The 25,783-nt window shown below is 39.5% G+C and overlaps 1 protein-coding gene across 1 annotated transcript in view; it reads left to right on the forward strand.

The window, feature by feature from the left end:
* Positions 1–25,783, forward strand: part of LOC139719244 (A disintegrin and metalloproteinase with thrombospondin motifs 6-like) — a 152,617-nt gene that overhangs the window by 62,858 nt on the left and 63,976 nt on the right. The window contains exon 4 of the mRNA XM_071630673.1: positions 22,494–22,723. Coding sequence (XP_071486774.1) covers positions 22,494–22,723 — 230 coding nt within the window. The remainder of the gene's footprint in view (positions 1–22,493; positions 22,724–25,783) is intronic.

Consider the following 25,783-nt stretch of genomic DNA (forward strand, 5'->3'; position numbering starts at 1 on the left):
CCTCTTTCTTTCTTTTTTCCTTTTGATATTCCTGTTCATCATCTCACTGCATTTGTGCAATAAAAGCAGTGAATCATCTTTTTATCGTATATAAGATATCATTTTGAGAAAGCTAAGTCTTCATTAACTGAAGAAGCATTCATCATTACAAAGACTCTGCCAAAAGCTCTTTCTTTGAATCAGTACTCTCTATCGAAATTTAGACATGGACTGAATGACTACTTAGAAATAGCGGCTCATTGCATTATTGCCATCTTAGTATTTTATCAATATTTGATTGGATTTTAGTGGGTATTCAACAGAAATGAATCATCATTTTTAACAAACCTGCCGGCAGTGGTAAAGTGTGAAGCATCATATTTCTTTCATGGACAATTCACAGCTCAAATATCATGCCTATGTCAATGTTTTTTTATTGTCAGACTGGGTAGGTATAATTATGAGCAAGGAAAGTTTCATGGATCCTATGAAAGAAAGAGGAGAATTTTTTACCAAGTCTGGCTGATCGAGATACACATTTGTATAGTGGGTTCTACCTCTCTTATAGAATTCAAAAAAGATACTAACATGAACATGGAACATACGCTTTGCCAACAAGTGAGAAATGTGATAATTCATTGTTCCATCGTAATGCCAGTGATTGCAGCTGATTGGCTTTTACCCTATATATGCTTTGGCACAGAAAACCCCTAGTGTTGCACTTGTCCAAAGTCCCTGTTGCATAGAAGGGTTAAAAAAACTAAAACAAATGATGATGCATGAAAACACAAAGATATACAGTCAAGCTGTCTTTGGCATTCAGTTGCTTTCCAGAGAAGTGAAAAAAACAACAAAACTTTAAAGACTGTGTGGAAAGACCACCTCTTTTAAAGGGGCTTATGTCTTTCATAGGGTCACTCTTTTAGTTCTCACTAAGATGTGTGGGAAATGATGGCTTGTCTGTCCAACACGCACACACACAAACACATAAAATTATATGCATGCACACACACATACAATCAATACTAATATTTTGTTGATCTGTATTGGAGAGATGGGTAGATATGATGGCTATCAATAGACAGGGTAATGTCTATTTTTTTCTTTTTTTGACAGGTGCTTCTCACTTTGATATGGGAAGAAAGTTGTTCAGGTCACGTGCGCGCCCACGGATGATAGTGCGCTGTCATCCTTACGGTGGCAGTGGAATAGATGTTCGGTGTCAAGGGTTGGGTGCGTGAGATAGTACGCCCACCATTGCATTGTGGGTCAGACTAAACAAACGATAAATAACCGGGTTCAATTCTGTCACTTAGTCTCGTATTCAGGGGTGGCATTAGCCGTTTTTTCCCCCATCTTCCTTCGGCAGGTGTCAATCCATCAACACCACTCGGTAACATCACTGACGACAGGATTTGATCGTCGACCGAACCTCACCTCACTTGCTCCAATGTCCCTGAATCGTAGACTACTCCGACATCTCCCAGTGTGTATGGGTTATCTTTCAGGTGAAGATAGCAAAGTGCTTAAAATGGTCTACTATTTGACACAAACTTGGCCCCATCTACCTGTCATGTTTTTTGCGACATTATTTTGGGAGTCAGATCATCCTTGAAAGCATTGTCCTTCCTTCTCCTCCCCCTGCCTCGTGGGATGATGTTTACTGAAACTCAAATCTGAATGTTGATGCCCTGAGAAGAAGATATAGGAAGTGGTAAAGCCTTGTCAGTAAGTTTGAGATTAGACATTCATACATGATTGGTTGATTCCTATCACCATAGTAACACGTACTTTGAACCACCATCTGGAAAAAAACAGAAGAAAGAAAAATGAACTCTCCTACTTGTTATAAGCCATCAGTTGTTGTTGTTGTTTTGTTTGTTTAACTGGTTCTCTTTTTTCTCTGTTATCTATGTACCCCTTTACTAGTCCCCAGACCCTGTTGGTTCTTGTAGCCGATTGGGCACATTAGAAGTGAAGGGTGAACTGTATCTCGCCAAAGAACAATCTCAATAGATAACCCTGTGTGCCTTTTATAGCGCACTCACAGGTACTTCTCTCATTGAGAAGTAAACCTGTTTATTGCATGCCTTGTCTATTTAAAGGCAAAGGCCTTTATTTGGTGGGCTATGAATGCAAGACTTTTCACTTCTTCTTGTTGGAATTCTGTGAAGCAGAGCTCTAGATACAGCTGACTTGGTTTATTGAGTGGATTATCTTGCTATCTTTAGCCTACTGTTGGTGCACACGCTTGCTAATATTCCTCCAGAACAACAAGTGTTTACTTGAAAAGTTTTTCTAATGAAATATTGTAATATTTCTTTCTTTTTTGTGTGAAGGCTATCATACTTCATGTAGTGTGGGATACAGCCGAGGAAATATATCAATATCAGAATGATTGCTTTGCATGAAATTTAGCATTGAAAGGATTTGATACCCTATTGTTATCAGATTCTCTTGAGCACAGGTTTCCATGGCAATTATATGGCATTAGTGATCTGTGGAGAAAATGAAAGAAAAGATCCACAACGGTGAAGTCATAGTCATGTGACAAAGAGACACTCTGGAGGTACATATACAATGACATGAATTATAAGGATTGAGAATCTAATGGCCACATGTTTAGGTCTATGCAGTTATTCATTGATCCATTGCCTTCAAGGTCTTGTTTACCTTTGGAAGCAGTGATTTTAAAAATGTTCAAGATATCACTTTTGATGCATATGTGTAGGTCAGTTTTATTACAAAACATTCTACCATATATATATATATATATTTGCAATAAAGCTTACAATATAAGGAGATATCACTTTTTCTCATTAAACCATAACTGTAGATGGTTTAGTCTGGAAACATTTTTATTCTAACTATTGTTCACATTTTGTATATTTAACAATACTTGACATCGATTATACTGGTTCAAATTTTTACATTGCTTGTTTCTATCCCTAACTCACATTTTAGAGCTATTTTGAAGGACTAATGCTGGGTTTTTGTTTCATCTGCTAATGGTAAATTATGCCATCACTGCTGTTTATTAATACTAAAAGCCATATTCTGTCCAGGGCAAGGGTCCCCTAAATCTTTGAATAAGGGTTATGGTCTAAATTCCAGACCATTCTTTAAAAGCTACTTACTACAGTAAGCCTAACCTGCTTTGTCTAGATAATTTCTCCTCTGTGATTTTTGCAAATTCGAAGCAGAGCATCTGTGAGTCCAAATAGTCTTGGATAAATGTGTTTCATTTGATTGTTTTCTCTCTTTTAAGGGTAGAAGATATTCATGTCTTTAATCACTCTTAATGAAAGTGGTTGACCAAGCTGTTAAAGGATTTGAGGAGGTGTTCTGATTGTAAACCAAACATTCTTTCAGTATTAATTGCCTGACAAACAGGAATCACAAGGAATGAATGTAAAATTATTGAAGCAGGTGATGATTTGTTTCAGGGCAGGTATTTTATTTCATCTGCCATCAAAAAGGAAAAGTGGAAAAGAAAACGCAAACAAATGTTGCAACCAGACAGCCAAGAAGGGGTGATTGAAAATTGGAGCAAATCTTGTGAATAGGAACAGATGGACTTACTTCTGCTAACCTTCGATTTGTGCACCATTAGCTAGCAGTCATTATACAGCTGTTACGCTAAAGTGCAGGAAACAGAAGTGGACAAAAACAAAACAAAACAAAACATGTTTTCTCGTCTAGGAAGTAAATGCCAGGTAATGGGCTACTGGTTTCACCTGTTTCATTCACCAGAAGCCTGTTACTATTTGGTTGGACGTCAAGAGACAAAGAGTTCCAAAACTTGAGCTAGGTTCAGCAGGATGTTGGTTAGGTCTATATAATGTGTTGTATGTTACTTTTGAGTTTCATGGATAATTTCATGTGAATATTTTGTAGACATTACAAGATGATGTATCAACTGGATTATTGTCTCTTTCTAAGTCCCGTGCTTCATCCCATGTATATTATCTGCAATGTCGGTTTTGTTGTTGTTGTTGTTGTTGTTGTTGTTGTAATAAGTGAAGCATACATGTGCTGATGGTAAATCATTGTTGTATGTATCATGATGCTAATATGTATTACATATTAAAAAATAACCATAAGTTGTAATACAGTTTATTGCCTGTGAGGCCTTGTATTTGTCATCACAGTGTACTTTCATTCAGCAATAGAGTAATTGTTTGAAATGAAATAGAGTGGTTGTCATATTACCAACGAAACAGCAATTCAACTTCCCAGAGAGCAGAGAAAACTAATTCCTAAAAACAAAGAGAAAAGAAATGATGACATGCCTTACAAGGATTACAAGATTAACCTGCAGATAGAAATTAATTTCCAGAAGAAAGTACAAGCTGGTTAAGGTCCACTGTAATTCACCAAAAAATTCTGTGGAACATAATCTAGAAAAAAAAAGGCAATAAAAGGATTAAAGGAATGCTCTACTGATGAGAATTTTCTGGAAGAAAAGTACATGCTTGTGAGGTCACTGTCAGTGACAAAAATTCTTTGGAGAGCGTTCACAGAGGAGAATTTTTCCTGATCTCCTATGAGTTGTGGCAGCTGCTTCCTCATTTTTTTATAAATGCCTAGAATCTCCTTGCGGTCAAGAGCAGTCCAAGTGGGTCATCCACCTTTTTTTGTTCTTCTCCTGTGCGTTACGTTGGGTGAAAAAATAATCGTGAGAGTGAAGATAGACCATCTTTTACCTCAGTTTGTTCATCTGGGTCCCGTTTCATAAAACTTGTTATTCAGTGACAACTGCAACAATTCTATGACAAATTTGCTCTCAGCCAATCAGATGCTAGGATTTCAGTAGCTTATATACAGCTTTCACAACTTTTCACTGATAATAAGTTTTATGAAAAGGGGCCCTGGTCTGCACCAAACAAATTTACAAATCCACAAACTTGAAGGATGGTGTTGGTGTATGCGAGGGATAATTGCAAATGTAGATATAGGAAAAACAAAAAGATTTGAACCGAAGAAAGAATCATGCTTGCTTTCAACAACTCTTCAGTGAGCACTTTGTGATGAGGGAGATAGGCTGATTGTGATATACTGAAAAGAAACATTTGTTTACTCTTTAAGTAAAGAAATGTTTGCTGTCTTTAAAGAGTTCTTGAGAACTCTCAAGTGAAGTAGGAGATAAGTCATGCCAGGGGTTACTTCCGGTCCATGAGCAAGGATTGAAACTGAGGATGAATAATCCACAATCAAGATGATCAGTGCATGGATCTCCAAGAATAGGATATGATTAGAGTCTTGCTCTGTTGATGAAACATGGTTCCCACCATGCAGTGTATACTGCAGTGTATACTGTCACCTCTGCTGTGTTGTTCATGTACTGTAAAAGTGGATATTTTCGCGCGACTAATTTTTCGCGCTTGGCCGGGTAAGAAGGGTTTCGCGTGTTTTTAAATCCGCGGAATCGAGACATCACGCACAGGAACATATGGCAAGCAAAAATATTCGTGTGCTTCTATTTTCGCGCTAGTTTCTGGTTGCGCGAAATGCGCGAAAATTTCCACACCGCGAAAATTTCCACTTTTACAGTAGTCTTCAGTTCAGTCGTAACATCTACAGGTATAGATATGATACGTAGCTTGTGTATAATGACAGTGGTATGTACTCCATTACAAGTTAAATAGTATTATGATAGATACACAAACCTGGCAGTGCACCTGCAATGCACGTTCGTACCTTTTGAAGGAGAGCAAGGGTTAACTCTTCCTTTAACCATGATCATCCACACACCCCCCCCCCAAAAAAAAAAAAAAAAAAAAAGTTGTCTGTCTGGCATTTGTATTGGTCAGTTGGGATATATCAATACAGACTATGAAGATTCTCTGAAATTTGAACTGTTTTGTAGCTACATAGCTAACTCTGGCCATCGGGACAGTGCAGCGAAGGTATGCTCACCTCCCCACCATGCGGGCAGTTTGTGGGCTTCAGCATGTCTGACGGACAGCATTTCACCTTCAGTTCTAGGCACCAGTCCAACATACTAATCACCAGTATGAGGTCACTCTTTGTAGTTCTGGTTATGGTGGTGTTTGTACACTGTGTGTATATGATTATATTCTTTATTATGTGCCATTCAAGAAAGATATGCCTCATTACAGTTTGTGTGTTTGTGCATTATAAATGAAAACAGATATTTTGTCTAGACGCTGTTTAGATAGATTAGATATGATTTTATATGAATATAGTTATGTATAGAATATGTTTAGGCCTAGTTGTTTGCTCAAGATATTAATATAACTCATTTTTTCTTTACGTGGAACAAATTCAGATTGAATTGACAGAAAGATAAATGGATAGAGTGATAAAGAGATGGAAAGATGGACAGACAGTAACACTAATATTTAGTGAGCATTAGAAGAAAAAGAAGAGAGAGCGATTGAAAATAAAGGAATAGAGTTGAACTCTTGGAGAGACAGATACAGAAACTACATACTTGAGCATAATACATGCGTAGACAGATAATCAGATAGCCCTGTACACACACACATTGGTGATAAACCAAGATATAGGAGGGCAGAGGCCTCTGTATGACCGTATGATCCCTTTAAGTGTTTGATACACATCCAGTCTGATGTATGTTTGCCTTGCAATCAGAGAGGGCAGTAAGGACTCGAGTCCATGGTACAATTATGTGTCTAGTGGAGTACTCTCAAACTTCAGCAGGTGATTTTCTTTTTGCCCCATATCCCCATTCCCCCCCCCCCCCAAAAAAAAAAAAAAAAAAAAAAAAATCTGATCAATGGGTTAAGGACACAAGCACCTGTTATGAAGGATTCTTTTTCTTTGTGCATGGAATTTGTTGTTTATTACTTTCATTACAATTAGCAGGAGTTTGGCTGCAAGAAAGCAAAAAAAAGAAAAAAGAAAAAAAAAAGAATGAAAAAAGAAAAGAAAAAAGAAAAGAAGGAAAACTGACTTCTGGAAAACGGAAATGTAACACTGCCAGTTTTCAGTCTACCTCCATTCATCAATGTTTGGAGAAGGACCTCCAGTGTCCATATACTGGAGGCCTACATATTCTTATAGGCCCTACACATAAGCCGATAAGAGGGATGCTTACTTTTCCTTGGAGCTCTTGTGAATGACATTAATAGATTTGTAAGACAGTGACGTCAGTCAAAATTGCATGAATTTATCAGGTCTACTTTGGAAGACAATTTTGGAACTTCATGAGTTTTCGACTGACCGGCACGGGAAGCTTCACTTCTATGCCGGTTAGATAGATTTTGAGAATAAGATGAGAAAAAGGATTGTACCCTCAGCAGTATCCCTATTCGGAATTGATATTGACTTTCAGGGGGGCGTTTCATCAACGAGTTCATCGGAGGTTTTCACCGACAAATTTGCTATCAGCCAATCAGACGCAAGGATTTCAGTAGCTTTTAACAGTTGTCAGTGTAAATCACAGACAAAAAGTTTCATGAAACGGTCCCCTAATGGGGAGTTTTGAGGGGAAGAGGCTAAATTTGCTGAATTATTGAAAAGTCAAACAATCATAGTGTGTTTAGCATACAAACCAATGTATGAGTCATAAGATGATTTCATCATTACATTGTCTTTGTTATGTCTTGTGAAAACATGAGAACGTTGAAACACTTTTATTTTCTGATCTTTAGATTGATTTCATTGAAACCTCTGTCTTCCTTATTTGATTGTTACTATTTTGTTAGAAATTAAACATGGAGAGGTGTTTCCCTTTAACCCCACATGATGGTCACACCCCCTCCTAGAGGTATTATACAACATATTTGAATAACATGGATTGATATATCCGCCCCTTTAAGCTCCTCCTTCCCCATGACCTGTCCAACTGGCCCCATTCAGCCTAAAGACTTCAGCCTCGTCCTAGCAACCTACATCCAGACGAGGGAACGTCTGGGGCAAGTGATGCGGAATGAATCGGTCCCTGGTCGGTGATAACTCTCCGGCCCTGCGCTGTTGGTCTGGGAGAGGTTTTTAGGGACCCAGAAGCTAGAATCAACCATATGTCCCCATGGCCGACTGGCTGATGAGGGTACAAATGTTTGTAAATGGGCAAGTCCAAGATAAGGTCCCCTCAGAAGGCAAAATTTCATCTTTGCTCAATATTGACATGTTTGGTATCATTTTGAAGCTTATGAGTTGAAGTTTTGATTTCCGTGAAGGAAAAAATGATATTATGTAAATTTATGCAAATTTCATGGGCTTCATTTGCATAAATGTGAAACACAGCGTTACGTATGGGACATTTATAAAAATTCATATTAATTCAAAGGAAAGCAAATAATATTTGATTAATATGTGGACATAAGAAGTTCATCACATAGTTTAACATGGTATGAAAATTTAGGGATTATGCAAATGATTATGCAAATTAGCTCGTGTCCTGTCATGAGATGTCCCATACGTAACAAAATGAGGTCATTTTTTTAGATTTTTTCTGAAATTGCTAAAGTTATTTAAATGCCCTTTTGGAAAGTTCTAATTTATTGTTTAGAGAAATTAAATACCAGAGAAAAAAGAAAAAAAAGTGAAAGAAATATTTTTTATTAGGCATTGAAATAATGTTACGTGTGGGACAAATGTGTTACGTATGGGACATCCTCATACATATTGCATGTGAATGCATGTACATTGTAGCTAGCTGGGAAGGTCTCTCAGTACACAAATGGTCAATCATCCTGAAGAAAGCATCCCAACATTGTAGCTACGTTATAGACACTTGAAACAATACATGAACTTGACTGAACAATTTTCAGAAAGGGGGAGGGGAAAATGGCAAAATACACAATGAAAAATCAGCATTAAAGGGATGGTATAGTTTTTTGTAGAAATGGGGATTCAGTTTTCAACATTTAAAGAGATGATTGGAAACCAATTATATGAATTACTTAAGAGCATAAAATCCTAACACTAGAGGAATTCAAAGTTTATGTGATGGAGATCCAATTTGAAATGGTTGTGATATATAGAAGAAAAAAAAAAGTAAAATGATTTTTTTTTTATTGCAAGTGATACACAAATTGTCCCTATTCAGTTTTCAGTAGTAGCCACAACAAAATTCATGGGTATACATACTGAGTTGTGACTCGAATCAATGACCTGACTGCTAGACAGACATCATATATCTACTCGATCACTGGGGTTCTACGCAGCAGGTATTGCTTATTTATTAAACTTGATATTCTTGTGTCAAGTTGTTTTTTATTGAAACTAAATGGCAAACTGCCCTTCATCAATGCAAGTAAACACTTTAAACTATTCAATTTTTCAGTAGTAACTATCTTGATAAAAATAGGGCATACTTGTACATACTCAGGTTGGTCATAAAAAATATAGAATATGATTGAATGTGATTATGATGGTAAATATCTGGGGAATATTGTTCCCTTGAAATTACTCAAATACTGATCCAGATTGACAACTTGTCAATCTGGATCAGTATTTGAGCAATTTCAACTGATTCCACCTCAATAATTATGCAAAAATTTGTTTAAATGGGTATTTTGCAAATTTTTTTTGCAAAATACCCATAAACATGGTTCTCCACACACTAAACGAATGGGGGGGGGGGGGGGGGGGGACAAAGGGCATGCATACCCAGGTTGGTCATAAAAATATAAGAATATGATTGAATATGATTATGATGGTGAATATTTGGGAAATATTGTTTCCTTGACAATCTGGATCAGTATTTGAGTAGTTTCAACTGATTTTACTTCAGTAATTATGCAAAATACCCATAAACGTGGTTCTTCACACACTAAATGAATGGGGGACAATCTGTCCCATACGTAACTGTCCCATACGTAACACGTCATGTCTGTCTTCAATTAGAACCTGTAATTAGAGCTTTTTGCCTAATGACATGAAACTTACCTGTGATAATCTTGAGTGTTGTGACTTTCATCACAGTGAGTTACAAGTTGTAGAATGATATACTTTCAGAGAGTTTTGAGGTTGAAAAAAATGTTCAAAAAAACAAAATTGTTCTGGTCCCATACGTAACGGCACATATTTTCTCTTCCAGAATATAATTGTCAAGGTCATTTTTCTCAATTTTTTACATGATTATACTTCTTCTAGATATCAATCACCATGATGAAGTTGAATATGATCAAAGGCCATTAACACTATTTTTCAGGTCATAAAAGTCTCTGAATGTCCCATACGTAACGTGCGCGTTATCTTGGACTTGCCCAAATCAGAAGAATTAGTGGAAATGACATTTCAGTGCCATGTTTATGATTGATGTAATTGCTTTAGGAAATAATCGTTTAGAGCCAGCCTTGCATATATAAATATAAGAGGAATTTTATCGTTGTTGTTTGATAGTGGAATAGGAGAAATTCTAGTGTGTATATTATTAATGGGTTTTAATGCCCAAAAGTGCATTGTCAATGACAGTGAATTTCACCCACTTTTGACTGTTTCTACTGCTGTGACTCTCTCAGGTTAGTTGTCACAAGGTGACTGTGGGGGGGGGGGGGGGGGGGGGGTGGGGGTGGGGAAGGAGGAGGGGTGTGGTGGTAGCATGCTTTTGGGTTGTCTGTAACCTTGATAAAGGAAGGAAACGTAGTAGAGGTAGCACACATTATTGTACTGTTGTGACATTGGCAAACTGCTTCTTGAATCAAACAAGACTGTCGCTTGCTCCCGTTATTGCTGCTGAAAGATGTAGGGAGCTGTCAGCGATTCTGCACGAAGTATATGTATCAACTTCTCCTCTATATTCTGAGCGATTGCCCAGAAAAGAAGCGATGCCAAGTACCTAGCGCCCGCCTTTTGTCATCGCCTTTATAGCATAGTATTTTTCCCCCCAATCCATAACTCCCTCTTTTCCTCATTCACAAATTCTACAGCATTGACCTTTTGTTTGGGGACAAGATTCTCACCTTTAGTCAATGGCTGGGGCATAGTCTGCTCATCCAGACTGCGTCTGCTTGTTTAAGGCACGTAACGGACACATCCACAGAGTGAGATTATGCCGCAAAGTCAGCCGACTGGCCACATTGACTGTACATGTACCTTGAGCTTGGGCAAGTGTGCTGACCTGGTGTGGGTTGGCCCGGGGAGGTGGATTTGAGGAAGGGTTAGTTGCCACGAAAGATGCAAGCAGTCTGGAAAGGTGTAGACTGGTGGGCTACCTGCTGAGTGGAGATCTCTGCAGGGTATAAACTGGAGTGTTGCTTTCTTCTCAGTGCGCCTGACCTCAACTTGACCCCGGTCCTTTTGTGAGGGGTTTGTTTTGGGTCCTGGATAGACCTGGGACTGTAGTGGTACTACTCTCAAATGGTCCCCCACCCCAATCCTTCTAGGCTCACAAATGAAGAAGGGGAGGGGGAACAACCTCCATATATTTGCTTAACAAAACAGTGGTAACAACATCAACATTGTGTGGCTTTTGTATCCACTGTTCTAGATTTATTGAACTCTATGTAGTCAAATTTTGACCATGGCGAGAGAAATTTATATAGGCTAGGAGTTTCTTTTTCAAAGAATAATTATCCCATCGCTTTGGTGCAGTCTTTTATGTCTTGCCAGATGAAGGAATTTGGATGAACGCCGCTCGGTATTGCAGCCTGGAAAAAACATTGTGGTTAGCTGAAATTCTGTCTCTAACGAAGCTTCATTACCCGTGCATTTGCACCACCTTGTTGAACAGTAGCGGGCTATCAAGCACACCAACATTATCCAAACTTCATGGGTCGCAACTGTACAGCAAGATATCCAGAAGATTTATCAACAAGAATTGTAAGGTTGTGCAAAAGAATTTAGCAGAATTTCAGTGAGAAGTAGGCATAATGCATCCAGATGTACATTAATAGAACCATCAGATCCACGGCATGTATTACTACAGCCCTATAAAATGAATACCATGTAGTTGTTTTTGCATCTTGACATTTCTGTAAGAGCCTGGACTGAACTAATGAAATGAAATACATGGCTACTGTATTTTATACTTTATTCTGTCCATACATTTTCATACTATCATGGTATTACAGTTGTAGCTTTCATGCTATATGGAGGTCATACTATCTTTTTGCACGTGTCCTTCGATATTAGTTGAAGATTTCTTGACTTGTTTTCTAGACCTCAAAACTCCCAGTCTTTGGGAAAAATGATTACTTAAAATGTCTGCACCCATTTCAAATGATGCCTTGGAAATGCTCAAGTACATTTGAAGTATGCATTTCATCGAAGAATTCAATGGGTACAGTTGTGGGTATTGATGTCAGCGACAGGAAATGGGGTCTCATAAATGAGTGTCTTTTTTGTTTTGTTTTCTCTTAATTTGTTTTCAGGAGGAGCTGACATAAGACTGCATTGTTGAGATCACTAAATATAACTCCATTCTTCTCTCAACCTTCTTCCTCATTTACATTCCCAGGACAAAGCATCCATGTAACTACTTCCTTTTTGTGCTACCGTTTGCTTTCTTAAGACCTTCTAACACAGTTTTCAGTGAACTGCAAACACGCGCTAAATTCATCGGATTCACGGGAAGGCTACCACTGTTCATGTAAATTAGAAGCTGCAATAGTAATGCAGCTGTTTTGACTGGTACTCAGGGTTGAACCATTGTGCGAATAATGCCTCCCAAATAGATACCGTAAATAATGATGTACGTCTGCAACCATGTATTAAAAAAACGCACCACCTTTTTTCGGCTAGGGGAGGGGGGAATGACAGCCGGCCGACAAGCGTGGATATTGCCATGCAACAGGCGGAGATACTGCCGACATGTTGGGTGAAATGAGTGAAATATTTGGGGCAGAAAATGTGTTTTGATTTTGTCATAAAAAAGAAGAAAATATAAAAGTAGAATGCCCAAAGAAAAAGACAGCTTTTTTTTTTTTACTATCATTCGGTGTTGGTATGGCCAAATAAGAGAAAACAAGCAAAATAGAAAAAAGGTGTTAGTTCTCTGTTATTTGGTCTTTTGTTATATTTTCTTTGTTTGGCAATGACGCGTTCCATTGCGTGTTGTGGGGTATTGGTTTAAATGTCTCCCATGTGTCTTTATTTGAACATTCAACTATCTTAAAGGACAAGTTCACCTTCATAAACATAAGGATTGAGAGAATGCAACAATATTAGTAGACCACATCAGTGAAAGTTTGAGGAAAATTGGACATTCGATGCAAAAGTTATGAATTTTTAAAATTTTTGTGTTGGAACCGCTGGATGAGGAGACTACTACAGCTTGTGAGTCATATGCGTACAACAGTATAAAGAAAATGTAAAAGAAAATTCAACATATTTTCACTTTTTTCGCATAATAAAAGAGCTCTTGACTTGCCTCTTTCTAAAGGCAGGGGGAATAATATTACCCATAACATTTGTCGGTAACGAGTCAGGGGAATGTGTACTTTTTTCAAAAGATGGCATTTTGTGAAATTCTCTTTATATTTTCCTTATATTGTTGTACGCATGTGACATCTAAGTTATTCATACACTGGAGTAGTCTTCTCATCCAGCGGTTACTGCACAAAAACTTCAAAAATTCATAACTTTTGAACGGATTGTCTGATTTTCCTCAAACTTTCAATGATGTGTTCTACTAATATTGCTACATTCTCTCAATCCTTATGTTTATGAAGGTGAACTTGTCCTTTAACCATCCACAGGCAAAGTGAGAATGGTATATTGTACACATTAGTGAATATTGTCTGCACACATTATGAAGAGTTTGTTCGCAAAAACCAATAAGTCCATTTTTGAAGATTTTGAAGTACGGTCTCTGTCATAAAGTACAAAATAATACCTTTTAAATGATATATTGGTCACTACATATAAAGGTACATTTTTGAAGTTATGGTCAAAAGAAGCAAAAATTTTCTTATTATTCTCTTTATTTTTCTTGACCTTTAATGGCAAATATATCCATTTGGCAAATATGGACTTATCGGTTTTTGCAAACAAACTCTTCATATGCACACGTGCAGTAGGTATTGACTGTAATGATGTATAATGAATGAATGAAATGAGTGATGAGTGAATTTTGACTTATTTTTTTTGGGGAAAAATTGTGGTTAATGCAATGTTATTTATGATGTGTATATGTTTTGACTAAAAAATCAATACACGTGCAAGAAGAAATTAAATTGGGATGAGGGATAAGAGAAAAAATGGGGGTGGGGTGGAGGGTAGGGGGGGGGGTTGGAGGGGTAGATACTCCACATTCTGAAATAGGTCATAAGCTTGTTTGACCGTGCACCAATATCCTTCCCACGTGAGTAGAAAAAGAAGCAAATTCAAAAGGCTCTTTAAGACACTTCTAATCCCACAGTAATTACATGGGGGTAAATTCATGAATGAGTATAGATTACGTGGGTCACGAGAACTGGGACATCCTCTTCTTCATCCATGTGTTCGATGGAACGTCCTGTCCCCCGTTTAATGTGTAGCCTTGATTCTAGGCAGCTTGTGGCCATCTCTTCATCAGTGCATATCCAATTTGCATGTGCAAGCAAGATAATTTACCAACCGTGAGCCTGTACGGAGAGTCTAAGAACTCTCACACCTGCCACCACAGCTACAGCTTTGACCTTTCAGTTTCCTATCACAGATTTGCTTCGAATGGAAAGATTGTAGAATAGATTCAAATAGAAAATCATTTAGAATGAGAATTGACAAGTTAATAAGCAGTAATTACCTGTGGTTGATAAGCATAAATTCCTCTACAAAATCCACATTACCTTGAGGCTGGAAAAAAAAAGTTTCCTATAATATAGGTTCACTACTTTTGTTTTTGCACAGGTGTATTGTTCCTCTCTGAATTTGAACTATTTGTATTTTTGTTCATATACATATCTATTATTTTGTTGATTTGAAAGACCCATTTTTTGAAGGACTGTTTAAATACAAAAAGGCTCCATGTTTGTCAGCATCATGTAACTTCCTTCTGGCATCACCTACCAAATAATGAACAAAACTTTCAAAAAATTGACCATTGAAGTGATTATTCATCCGATTGATTTTTGCCACCGGTGTAAAGTTTCTCAAAACATTGCAGATTGAACCAGATTGGTTATGAGTATTTCATAAAGTGAATGCTTTGTTTCTGTTGCCATGGACACCCAAAGCAAACAGCACATAAAATTTGTCATGCATTGTACACCCCTTTTCCCTTCCTCTATCATAGATGCAATGAATGTGTCTGTAGAAATTTGCTTCCAAGTGTAATAATCCAACCCCAAACTGAAACCCCTGATATTAGCAGATAACAGTAGTTACAATAAGTGAAAGGAAAGGGCAGGTGTGAATGATGGGGGAGGGTAGTGGCAAGGAAGGGTTTGAGAAGGACTTTTTAGACAGTCGACAGCCTTGGAGTGAGACTACACTAGTCACTTCCTGTCTCCCTACTTCTGACAAATCACCTAGTATTCCACAGCCTTGGAGTGAGACTATACCATTCACTTCTCTTCCATACTTCTGACCGATCACCTGGCATTCCACAGCCTTGGAGTGAGACTACACCAGTCACTTCTTTCCCCCACTTCTGACAAATCACCTACGTTTCCACTCCGTTCAAAGTTGCCTGAATGGGGTCCATCCAACCATCAAGGTAGCACAGCATGTGACATGTGGATCAACTTTAAAGTGCAACGCCATTCCATGTCCAAGTTGAATAGAGTAAAAAGAAAAATGATACGACTTGAATAGTAGAGGTTTTGTCAGAATCAGCCTTGCAGTGAAAGGGATACAGAATTTTCGCAAAACAGCACTAATGTTGGTCACTATACCGCACGTATACAATTTGTTTTAACCCACACATATTGAGAAAATGAAGTCTAGTGAAGATTTGCATGATGGGTCAAAGGCAGGCATATGAGATAATGACATCACATTGCCTAATTTGCATATATAATATGTTTTAAGGAAACCTATGAAGCTCCCTAACTTCCACAATTTTCCTATTCTTTGTGTCCCATTTGAATAAATCTTCAGCCATTTTGCTAAATTGGTTTTACTCTGTTTTTCAAATTTAACAAAAGCATAAAACTTCACTGACCATGGAAGATTTCTCTTTGGGAAGTCAGGATTTTTTTTTTTGAATCACAAGACCTGTCCATCTAACTTTTTTTTTTTCTGATCATCGTTGTCATGAGAACAGAACATGACTCTTTTAAAAAAATCTACATCTAACCTGTTGAGGGTATTGGCAGTGATGAATGTTTGAAATATGTTCTTGCTCAAATGTGTCCTTAACATGCCATGGTGCTTCCAGAAAGGTAATTGTGACTGGCAAGTGCTCATTGTCAGATGTCATTGGGTAGTTGTAGAAGTTGGTCCCGAGATGGTTATGTCAGCATTATCGTTCTTCGGACGGAGAATGATCCGTCTCGAGGCAGGATGGGGTGGAGGGGGACGAGGTTGCCCTTTAACTCGGCTCTGATGGCTCTGCATTCATTCGTTTGTGTGATGGAGAGCTGATATATCCTGTTTGATTTCTTGCCCAGATAACGAGGAAAAGCATTGTCTGCCCCAGCTGGACGTGGATGCGATGAATCAGAAAGATTTTTTTTTTCAGCCCCGTCACAAAGGGTACTAGTTAGCTGATTGTGGAGAGGTATAAGAGTGCCCTGAGCGCGGAAAAAAAAATGTGACAGTCCAACGGACGCACCGTGTTGCAGTTCTACGCTACTCCTACTTAAGGAGTTGGGAGTCCCTCATCATTTTGGCACAGGTTCACAGAGCTGTCATTGGCTTACTTATTCCTTGTTTTCAAAGAGAAATGCTTCAAAGGAGCTGCAGAACAACTTTTCCTGAGGTGTTATAGAGAAGAGAAGTTTCAGAGAACACCATCTACCATTTCCTATCATACCACTCTTTTCACTCAGTCCCCTTCTAATCTTTGCTGTTATAGCTTGTGTATGTATGCATAACATATATATCAGCAATGATAACAGTTTTCTGAATACATGCACGTTTTGCTGGAATCGTTTACCACCAAGATTGCCATTAATAAATGTGAGAGCATGTACTACACCTCAAAAAATCTCAAAATTGATCATATATCCTTAAACCTTCTCAACAGAAAAAGAGAATATACATGCATATGGAGGAAGTAGAATACATGTTATCCGTGTGATACTCTGCCATCTCCCCGACTTCTGTAGCAGGAATTTGCACTTTATTGTGATATTCAAAAAGGTGTGAAGGCACTGTGTAATTTGGCTCCCACGCCAATGTTACTTGGCGAATTCTTGTTGACATGAACAACTACTGTGGGCTACCAGGTATAGAAATATGTCCAAAAAGTGTTCTCTCTCTCTCTTTTTTTTTTTGCCCCACCCCCAACCCTCATTCTACCCTCAAGATGTGGATATATGTGAAGTGTTTTATATCTCAATGTATTCTATTTCCCTCCCCCCAAAACAAATCCCTGGTTCCCTTCTTATACGCTACATTGTAGCTGTGCATCCATGGGCCCTTTTATTGCCATGGAAGATGTCAACAGACCTGCGGGATGTGTTGGTAGGCATTTGTTGGAGGAGCGGAGAGCCCCCTCGCTCTCCAGGAATCGCACAGTTATTGACAAAGGGGGCAGAAAGGGATCTGGGCTGTGCTGAATAGGCAGGTTTGTGCATGTTCTCCAAATGTTTTGGTAAGTCGCAATACTGACATCTGCCGGGCAAAAAAGGTGTATTTTTGGAAGTGAGAAAGAAAACGAGAGTGAGAGAGAGCGTGGGTGGGTGTAGGAAAGAGGCACACGCAAATCTCGCGGAGGCGGGGCAGGGCCGATCATTTCCCCTCCTGGCTGTGTAGGGCTCGCGGAGGAGAGCCGCTGCTTGAGTAGAGGTTGTGATTCAGGACTTTAACTCTGTTCCTACCTTTAGAAACTATTTTCAATGTAATAATATCAATGGCTTTTTGAGATATCTGGGATCTGAACAGGCTCAATTCTTTGAACTGCCAAGTCTTGGATGCAGATTGTACAATTTCTGTGCTATTCTCAGTTCTTAATTAATGTGTCGCAAGGCATATGAAATATTGAGCTGTAGCTTGGTAAAGCCTGATGCGAAAGTGTATATCAAAACATGGTGCTCTCCACAAACTATGGAGAATTTTCTCTATGATAGAAGTGTTTAATGGGCATTATATGTTGTATACATTTCCACAGAGCCTTTCCTGTGGTTAACCCCATTGTAGTCAAAGGCAAGACAATGGCACTAGCATTTTGTTGTGTTAGTACTGAAGGGATTAATGTGGGTCCTTACTCTTCTTTTTTCTTTTTTGGTCCTATGCGGACATTTCATTTTGACTTGGCAAGTAGGAGTTGGTGTCATTCATTGCACGTTTAGTGGTGTTATTGTTATTAATGGTGGGAAGTACTTTATCCACAGACTCATGAAATATTGAACATAGCCTACTGTAAACCAGAAGACATGGTAAGAGAAGGAGGTGGGGAGGAATCGTAGACACTGCCCCGGGGGCGCTCTACCGCGCGGGATCCCCCTGTAAACAGAAAATGTCCGTTTGTCAGGCTTGTGATGTGTTTTGGACGGCAGAGGAGGGACGTTGATGCATATTGGAGCTGTCATGACCAAGGTCAGAGGTGAAAGCGTCTGACATGTCTGAAAGGAAACCGGGCAAAGAAGGGGGGGGGGGGGGATTGATGGCGAGAGGGAATGGAAATGATGAATTAGGGAATATACTTTGCTGGCTTCTGGATCCTACACTCTGGATTCAAAGACTGAGAGGGTAGAGTCTTTGGCAGACATTATTGAAGTTTGGTTTGGCTTAATGTGTTTCCAAAATTCTTGTCTGTCTTAAAGTCAATTTCATATTTTCATTCAAATGGCAATGTCTGACAACTTTCATATGTATAGTAAATGTATGTTGGATTTGTGAATAGTGCCTTATCTTTTAAGTATAGCTCTTTGATGCCAACATAGAGTGTGTTTATCTTAAACTCTTCAGATGTGTTATCACCATTTCAAACATGATTGATATAGGCATTTTCTGGTGATGCAACCATGTTTTCACTCGTGGTTAGAAATGCCATTTGAAATGCCGATTTGAAATGTCAATAAAACAGTGATTTTAAAACACTTTTGAGCCTCAAACACCTTCTTGCAAAGTAAATAAACACAGAGCCATTTTGAAACATGTTTATATCGTGCGCCTTAGTTGACCTCTACATTCCCGGTCGAATGGCGCAAAGCAGCTGCCCAGTGGCAACTCTCAAGTCATGATTATATGATTTTTAGATAAATGCAGCATTTTAGAAACACATTTCAAACCCTGTTTGTATATGCTGTTTGATAATGATATGTGGGTCTATCTCTTGAATTTAATAGATAAATGCATCCTCGGTTACTCGGGTTGGATTTGCTGACTCTCTCTGCTACAAAATTATGTCTGTCGCTGGTAGGACACAGGGGGTGATTTGGGGGAAGATTTGTGCAATATTTAGAGAGCCCTGGATGGAAATCGGCTGTAGAATACTAGTCAAACACCACCGAAGCTGGAATAGTTTTGCCAGCTGTTTTAGGGAGGAATGCTGATGGTCCTGTGGTAAAAATTTCGAAAGATCGAAAGAGGGAGAGAGAGACAAAATGTAGACCAAGAACAGGAAAGAAGAAAAAGTTTCTTCCAAGTTGTTCTGAAAAAGGTTGCTCAGGCTGTAAGAAAAGAAGGATATGATCTCTGCTCTCTGAAAATATCTGTCTGGCCGTCTGTGTTTAGACGGGACGAAGCTAGACTAGAGAGGCGGGAGGGGCCATGTATCAGTCTCTTTTTTCTGTTTTTTTTTTTGGTCTGTTATGGTTGAAAAGTTGTGTAGCACTTTGCAAGAACTAGACAGGAGACATACTCTCAGCAAATGTACAGCTTTGCTGGAAACCTCTAGAATACTGTAAAAGTGGATATTTTCTTGCGAGTAATATTTCGCGCTCGGCCGGGTAAGATGGATTTCGTGTATTTTTAATTCAGCCGAATTATGACATTAACTACAAGAGCATATGGCATGCAAAAATATTTGCGTGCTTTTATTTTCGCGCCAACGTCTGGTTGCGCGAAATGCACAAAAATTTCCACTTATACAGTAGTTGAGAATATACAAATTTCTGTTTAATTTTGCAGTTGTGTTAGCAAAGACAGCATACAACATCAAGTTTCATGTGTGGTTTTGATGAGAAAAGTTGCCTTTAGGCTGAAAATTTTCCTTAGATGCATAGTTGAAAAAAAAAAGAGAGCTTAATTTGTTATATGTTTCAGTCTTTATCCCATGTGCCTTTTTCCTGCTTGACATCTTTTTCATGAACTTGATTATTAGAATGTTCTCTGAACAGATATGTACATACAGACAAAGAGATAGTCAACGTGCTGAGCTCTCGAACATCTGTTAATATCCTTCCTCTAAGATAAAGTGTTATTTCCCATAGGGCTAACGAGTGGCACATCAGGTTTCCGTTAACAAAGAATTAGGTGACATACAAATAGCAGAACATTTTATGATGCAAAGGAGATTAGCTAGCTGTTATTCTACGATGTATGTATCATTTTTTGATGGTACATGTAGTTTGCTACGAGTCTTGATTCTCATGGGACATTAAACGAGCAAAAAAAAAAGAGAAAAAAAAACCTAAATGCATGCCAGCTTCATTACAGTAGGCATGCTTAGCCAATACTACCCTTGGAAATCGCCCAACAGCTAAAGCATTACATCATCACTTGAGGAGCATATTAGTGTTTAAACTCTGTGAAACTTTAAAAGTTTTTTTCCTCCCACTTGTCAGGTGAGGAAATGATATTCAGTGATTACATAATGCAAACACGCATACACAGTCACTGTGACTGCAGATGTGCCCAGAAATCTGGGCACAAGATGTAGAGAGTCCCATTCAACTACAGGCCTGTCAAAGGGTATTGGGTATCTGGATTGCTGTATCGTTAGACAGATACCAGATTGAAAAAAAAAAGAACAGAACTATTCTGAGCGGCCCTATCTCCCCCACACGCCCTGCTCGGGCACTTCCTGCGCTGTCTACCGCCACCGCCGCTCCACCTGTTCGATAACTTGCTAACAAATTGAAGATGTGACTGCGGATGGTACCCGTTGCCCCTTTTCTCCTGTGTTTTAGTTTCAAATCGCAGCATGAGGGGGGAGCGTACGTGCCAGCCAGGAAACGTACCGCCTCTCGCTAATCTGGTCGCTGCAGCGGCCCAGGCCTATAGCATGCACTGAGGATGCATTCACTGAAATTTGTTATGCCCCTTCCCCAGGGGCATTTAAGTGGGCGTAATTTCCTCACTTGTTTGAAACACTTGCTTCTAATTTCCAGTGGTGTCAGCAATTAGTCCTGGGGTCAATTTGAATGAGGTTGAGGCCATATATGGTATTCTCATTTCATCTGTGTGAGGAAAAAGCAAAAATATTCTCATCCATTCTTTGTGTGCGTAGTTAAAAAGTACCATTTCATTTCTGTCCCACATCTCTAGCAATGAAACCAAATTGATGACGAAATGTGACATCGAGAAGATTTTTTTTTTAGATTCTTCCGGGAAGATGTTGAATATGATGTTAATCACAGTCTGATGAAAATGTCAACTGACGCAAGCTGTGATGGCGAATGTTCCCCAGTAATGAGCAGTCATGAGCTACAGTATATTCACAGTACATATACAGAAATGCAACATAGTATATAATCATCTCCAAGGTTGGCAGTTGCTAACGTTCTCTTGAAAGAGATACTTGTTTCTGCCTCTGTCGCTGTTGTTCTTGATCATCATGAAATCAACCACTTATTAAAAAAAAAAGTCATGCTTCGTGGAGTATTAACCAATTGAGGACTAACTGATTTTCCACGCATTTCTCATGGACACCTCTGCCTGAGCATACTCAGGACTGCTGGTCTTTAGTGGTTTAAGCTTGCAAAATATATAGGGGATACAGTATTCAACTTCGTTTCGAGTGCAGGGTTGAATGATCTGGGTTTTCACTGCTACATGCTGGAGGGAGAGAAATTATGATAATTACAACATCAATGTAAAAAGTATACCTTCTCATTGTGGGTTGTAAGCACACCTGAAGCAATTTGCAAATTTATTGTTTTAGACGATGACATCTGAAGTTAAAACCTGTCTGCATTGTTCTCTCTCTGATGTTAATGTGGATGCCACCTCCATCAACTTACTTTGGGAGAATGCCAAGCTCCTTGGAGAGGGGATGGAGTGGGGGATTCCCCAATTTATTTATTTTTTTCCCCTGTTGTAGGCCTTCTTGCATGAAAGCCTTTTTTGTAAAATTAACTTGATAAAAGTACCAAAAAAGCAACCAAAAAACCCCCAAACAAAAACAAAACATTCTAATACATGTGAAAAGGAAAACTGCTGAAAGCTGGAAAATTTGTTGTCAAAGTGTTTACCATAGTTTCTATTTGCTCTGCTGACTTAATGCATCCCTCTTGGAGACATGCCAGATTTGTGACAGTGATAGTTGATTATTCCACAATCCCTTCACGCCTTTCTCCACTATGTTATCTTCTCTTAATCCGCAGTTCCCGTGGAGAAGCGCGAGTGGTGGGAGAAGGTGAGCGACTTCTCCTTCGCCCGCGACGTGGAGCAGAAGCTGCGGGACCCCGAGTACCTCGCCCACTACCGGCGGAAGCGCGTCAGCAGCCTGAGCACGGAGAGGAACGTGGAGACCCTGGTGGTGGCCGACAAACTGATGATGGGTTACCATGGCGAGACCAGCATTGAATCCTACCTCCTTACGCTCATGAACATTGTAAGTGGGAGAATAGCACTGAACTGTAATATTTTAATGAGAATTGACACGATTCATTCAATTTTTTTTTCATATTTTTTTCATGTATCAAGAATGTATCAAGAATCAAAGAACAGCCCATCGCCAGCTCAAGAAAAGGAAAGTGTTTGTTTTAGAATGTTGTCAAAGGGTAAAACAGTTTCCCCAGCTAAGAAAGCAACAACAACAAAACAACAACAACTAAATCTTAGAGCAAGAATATGTCTTCTGTTTTTAGTGCATCATAACCACTTCATGATGCCACAAGCTACATCCAAGGTGAAATTGCTCCTTAGGCAGGCTACGTATATTTGCGTAAGTTCATCTGATAACATGGCAAGAAACTATAGACCACTTTAAGAAGTCAATATCTAAAGAAGATAATGTCTCAGGTGCCTGGTGAAAGGCTCTCTCTTGATCCCACCCCACCCTCACCTTCACTCTCTGGGGCTCAACAGCTCTTGAGAGGAAAAGACAAAGGTTAGTAATTGATCGGGGACCAGATTAACACCATCTGGCAAACTAAGCCAGACGATTTGAGATGTGTCTGTGTGTGTCTGTGTGTTTGTGGGTCTGTTGTCCTTCCTCATCCCTCTCCCTTCCTCCACCCCTTCCACCCACCCCTGCCTACCCTTCTCCACCTTTTATCTTACCTGTTCAGTGATCGTGAGCGAATGTACACCTGCCTGCATTTCTCTATTCTACCCTCCCCCCTTCATCACTCTTGCCTGCCCATCAACCATGCATGAGTATGTTATGCCTCCTCTCTGTTTTTTACTCAATCTTCCATCATCACCCATACCCTATCCATTCATTATGGGTGCATTCATACTTGCCTGTTCATCGCTGCCCGACCGCTGAACTTCATCACTCTAATACCTGTCCTCTTGAACCTGCTTCTCTCTACCCAAACCCCTCCCCTCACCCCTTCCGTACCTGTCTACTGAGCCTGAGTGACTTTCCTCCCTCCTTCTCTGGAAGTTCTGGTCTGCCCGTGGTTCCTCCATCGTGCTTGTTGCGTATCCTGGAGGAAACTAGGGCCGACCGTAACTGCCACTTTGAGTAGGATCTTGTCACTTTGAAGAGGAACCCTTCTAGCTTCTGGTGAACGTGACTGAGACATAAAACTCGCCAGGAAAAGGAACCATAAAACGTTGATTGAACTTTAAAAAAAAAAAGTAAGAGAGTGCCATGGAAAGATTGATTGCCAGCAAAAAACAAAAAGAAAAAACAACAACTTTAGAGTGAATTCCGAGTGGAATATTTTATAGTAAGCAAGTCGCACATCAACATTGTTTGTTGTTTTTAATCCTTTTTTTTCTGTATGTGTTACCTTACACTTCAATTTCTTCATGAACTTCAGGGACAGTATCATAGGTTCAGTGACTAGGTTCAGTGACCTGATATGTTTGCTTTATTACCTGTACTGGTTGTGTTTACAAAATGTCATGCTTTATTTTTTTTTTGTGGGGGGGGGGGGGGGGTGGGGGAAACAAAGACATGGGGTCAAGTTGTATGTGTGAATGAATTATGGCTACTTCATTTTCTTCAAAGATGTACCCACAGTAGATGTATTAATATTTAAGTTACCACATCTTTCTTGTGTTCTGTCTCATGTTATTGCCAATCCTCACAAATTGCTTTCACCCCTGTGTTTGCAGCATTCATGGATCAAAGGAGGAGCACCTTTAAGGTAGCAATTCCTCATCATGAATTCTCCTCTTGAAAGGAATAAATGATAAGCCTGAATATTGCCAAAAAAGATGGGGGTAATTCAAGCCCCATTTAGGGTAACAAATACCTTTAAATCTGTGTGGGAAGGTGAGGTGATACCTTCCATGGAAGATGTGAGCGTACCAACGGAAACATTAGTTTTCTCATTTTGTAGATGCTCAGTGTCATTCACAGAATAGTATATAGATGGTCTAATTATTCGGTAGTTAGTAGACTGCTCTCTATCTCCCGTCCCTGCTCAGCACCTTCATACAGTTCCATGCTGCAAGCATCCCCCTCTTATTTTCTCCTCCCTCCCGTCTCCTCCTTCTCTTGCCTTCTTCCAAACCTTACCCCTCCCTTTGCCTCCCCTCCCCTCTCCCTTGTCCCCCTATCTTTCCCCCTCCTCCCTATATACCCTCTCCTCCAGTACCCCCATCCCCTTTCTTCTTCTCATCTTCCCCCTTTGAGTGTATCCCCATACTCCACATCTTCCTCCTGCTCCCCTTTAAAGTGGCTAAATAAGTTAAGGGATGCCTGTCTGGCCGTAGCGAACCGTGGCACGGAAGGGGGGGGGGGGAGAGGGGGTGCGGAGCTTGGCTGGTGCGATGGGTGCGTGCTCAACAACGCGTGTTTAAGAAATCAGTCGCCGCCCGATGGTGTGGTAGGGAAGAATGTATACCATGCAAACCATGTGCCTCCTAAAACTTGTCAGGAGCATTTAGAAGCTGTTGGAGGTGATGGTGGTAGTGGTGGTTGGGGGGGGGGGTGCGGGAAATAAAGATAGAAGTTCAAGAGGGGGCAGTGAGAAAAATTCCATCACCAACAACTCGGAATTAACTGTTGAATCTTCCCACTGGTGCAACAGAGAAATGGCAAAGAGTCATTTCATGTGGCATACTGCCATTCAAGAAGAATATCAGGTATTGATACGATTGATTTTGTTGCAATTGCAATAAATCCCCCAAGTCCACGGGAAGCAAATCACCGACTGGCGGTTATTTGAAAAGGTGATAGCAACTTTGATACCTACTGGTTTGCCAGGTTGTAAGAATGAGATTTCAGGAGATGTGTCTACATAAATGGATCAAATGCTCTGCATTCTGGTTTTCTTGCAAAGGAAGCAGTTGTGTAGACAGTTGTTGGTACCCATCCTGCTTGAATACCAGGAAAACAAAAGATGATGTGCTACTGTAATGCTAAATAGTTGATGACCATAAAAAAAAAGTTTATTTACTTTTAAAAAACAGAAGCAATCGGTTTATAGAATGACAGAATTTTTCTTGTAGGATTGTGCTGCCATCAGTAAGATGATGGCAATTTTTGTTA

Source organism: Diadema antillarum, unplaced genomic scaffold (genome assembly GCF_040938485.1).
Source record: "Diadema antillarum isolate AM-2024a unplaced genomic scaffold, OU_Dant_1.0 scf00000107, whole genome shotgun sequence".
Classification (NCBI taxonomy): domain Eukaryota; kingdom Metazoa; phylum Echinodermata; class Echinoidea; order Diadematoida; family Diadematidae; genus Diadema; species Diadema antillarum.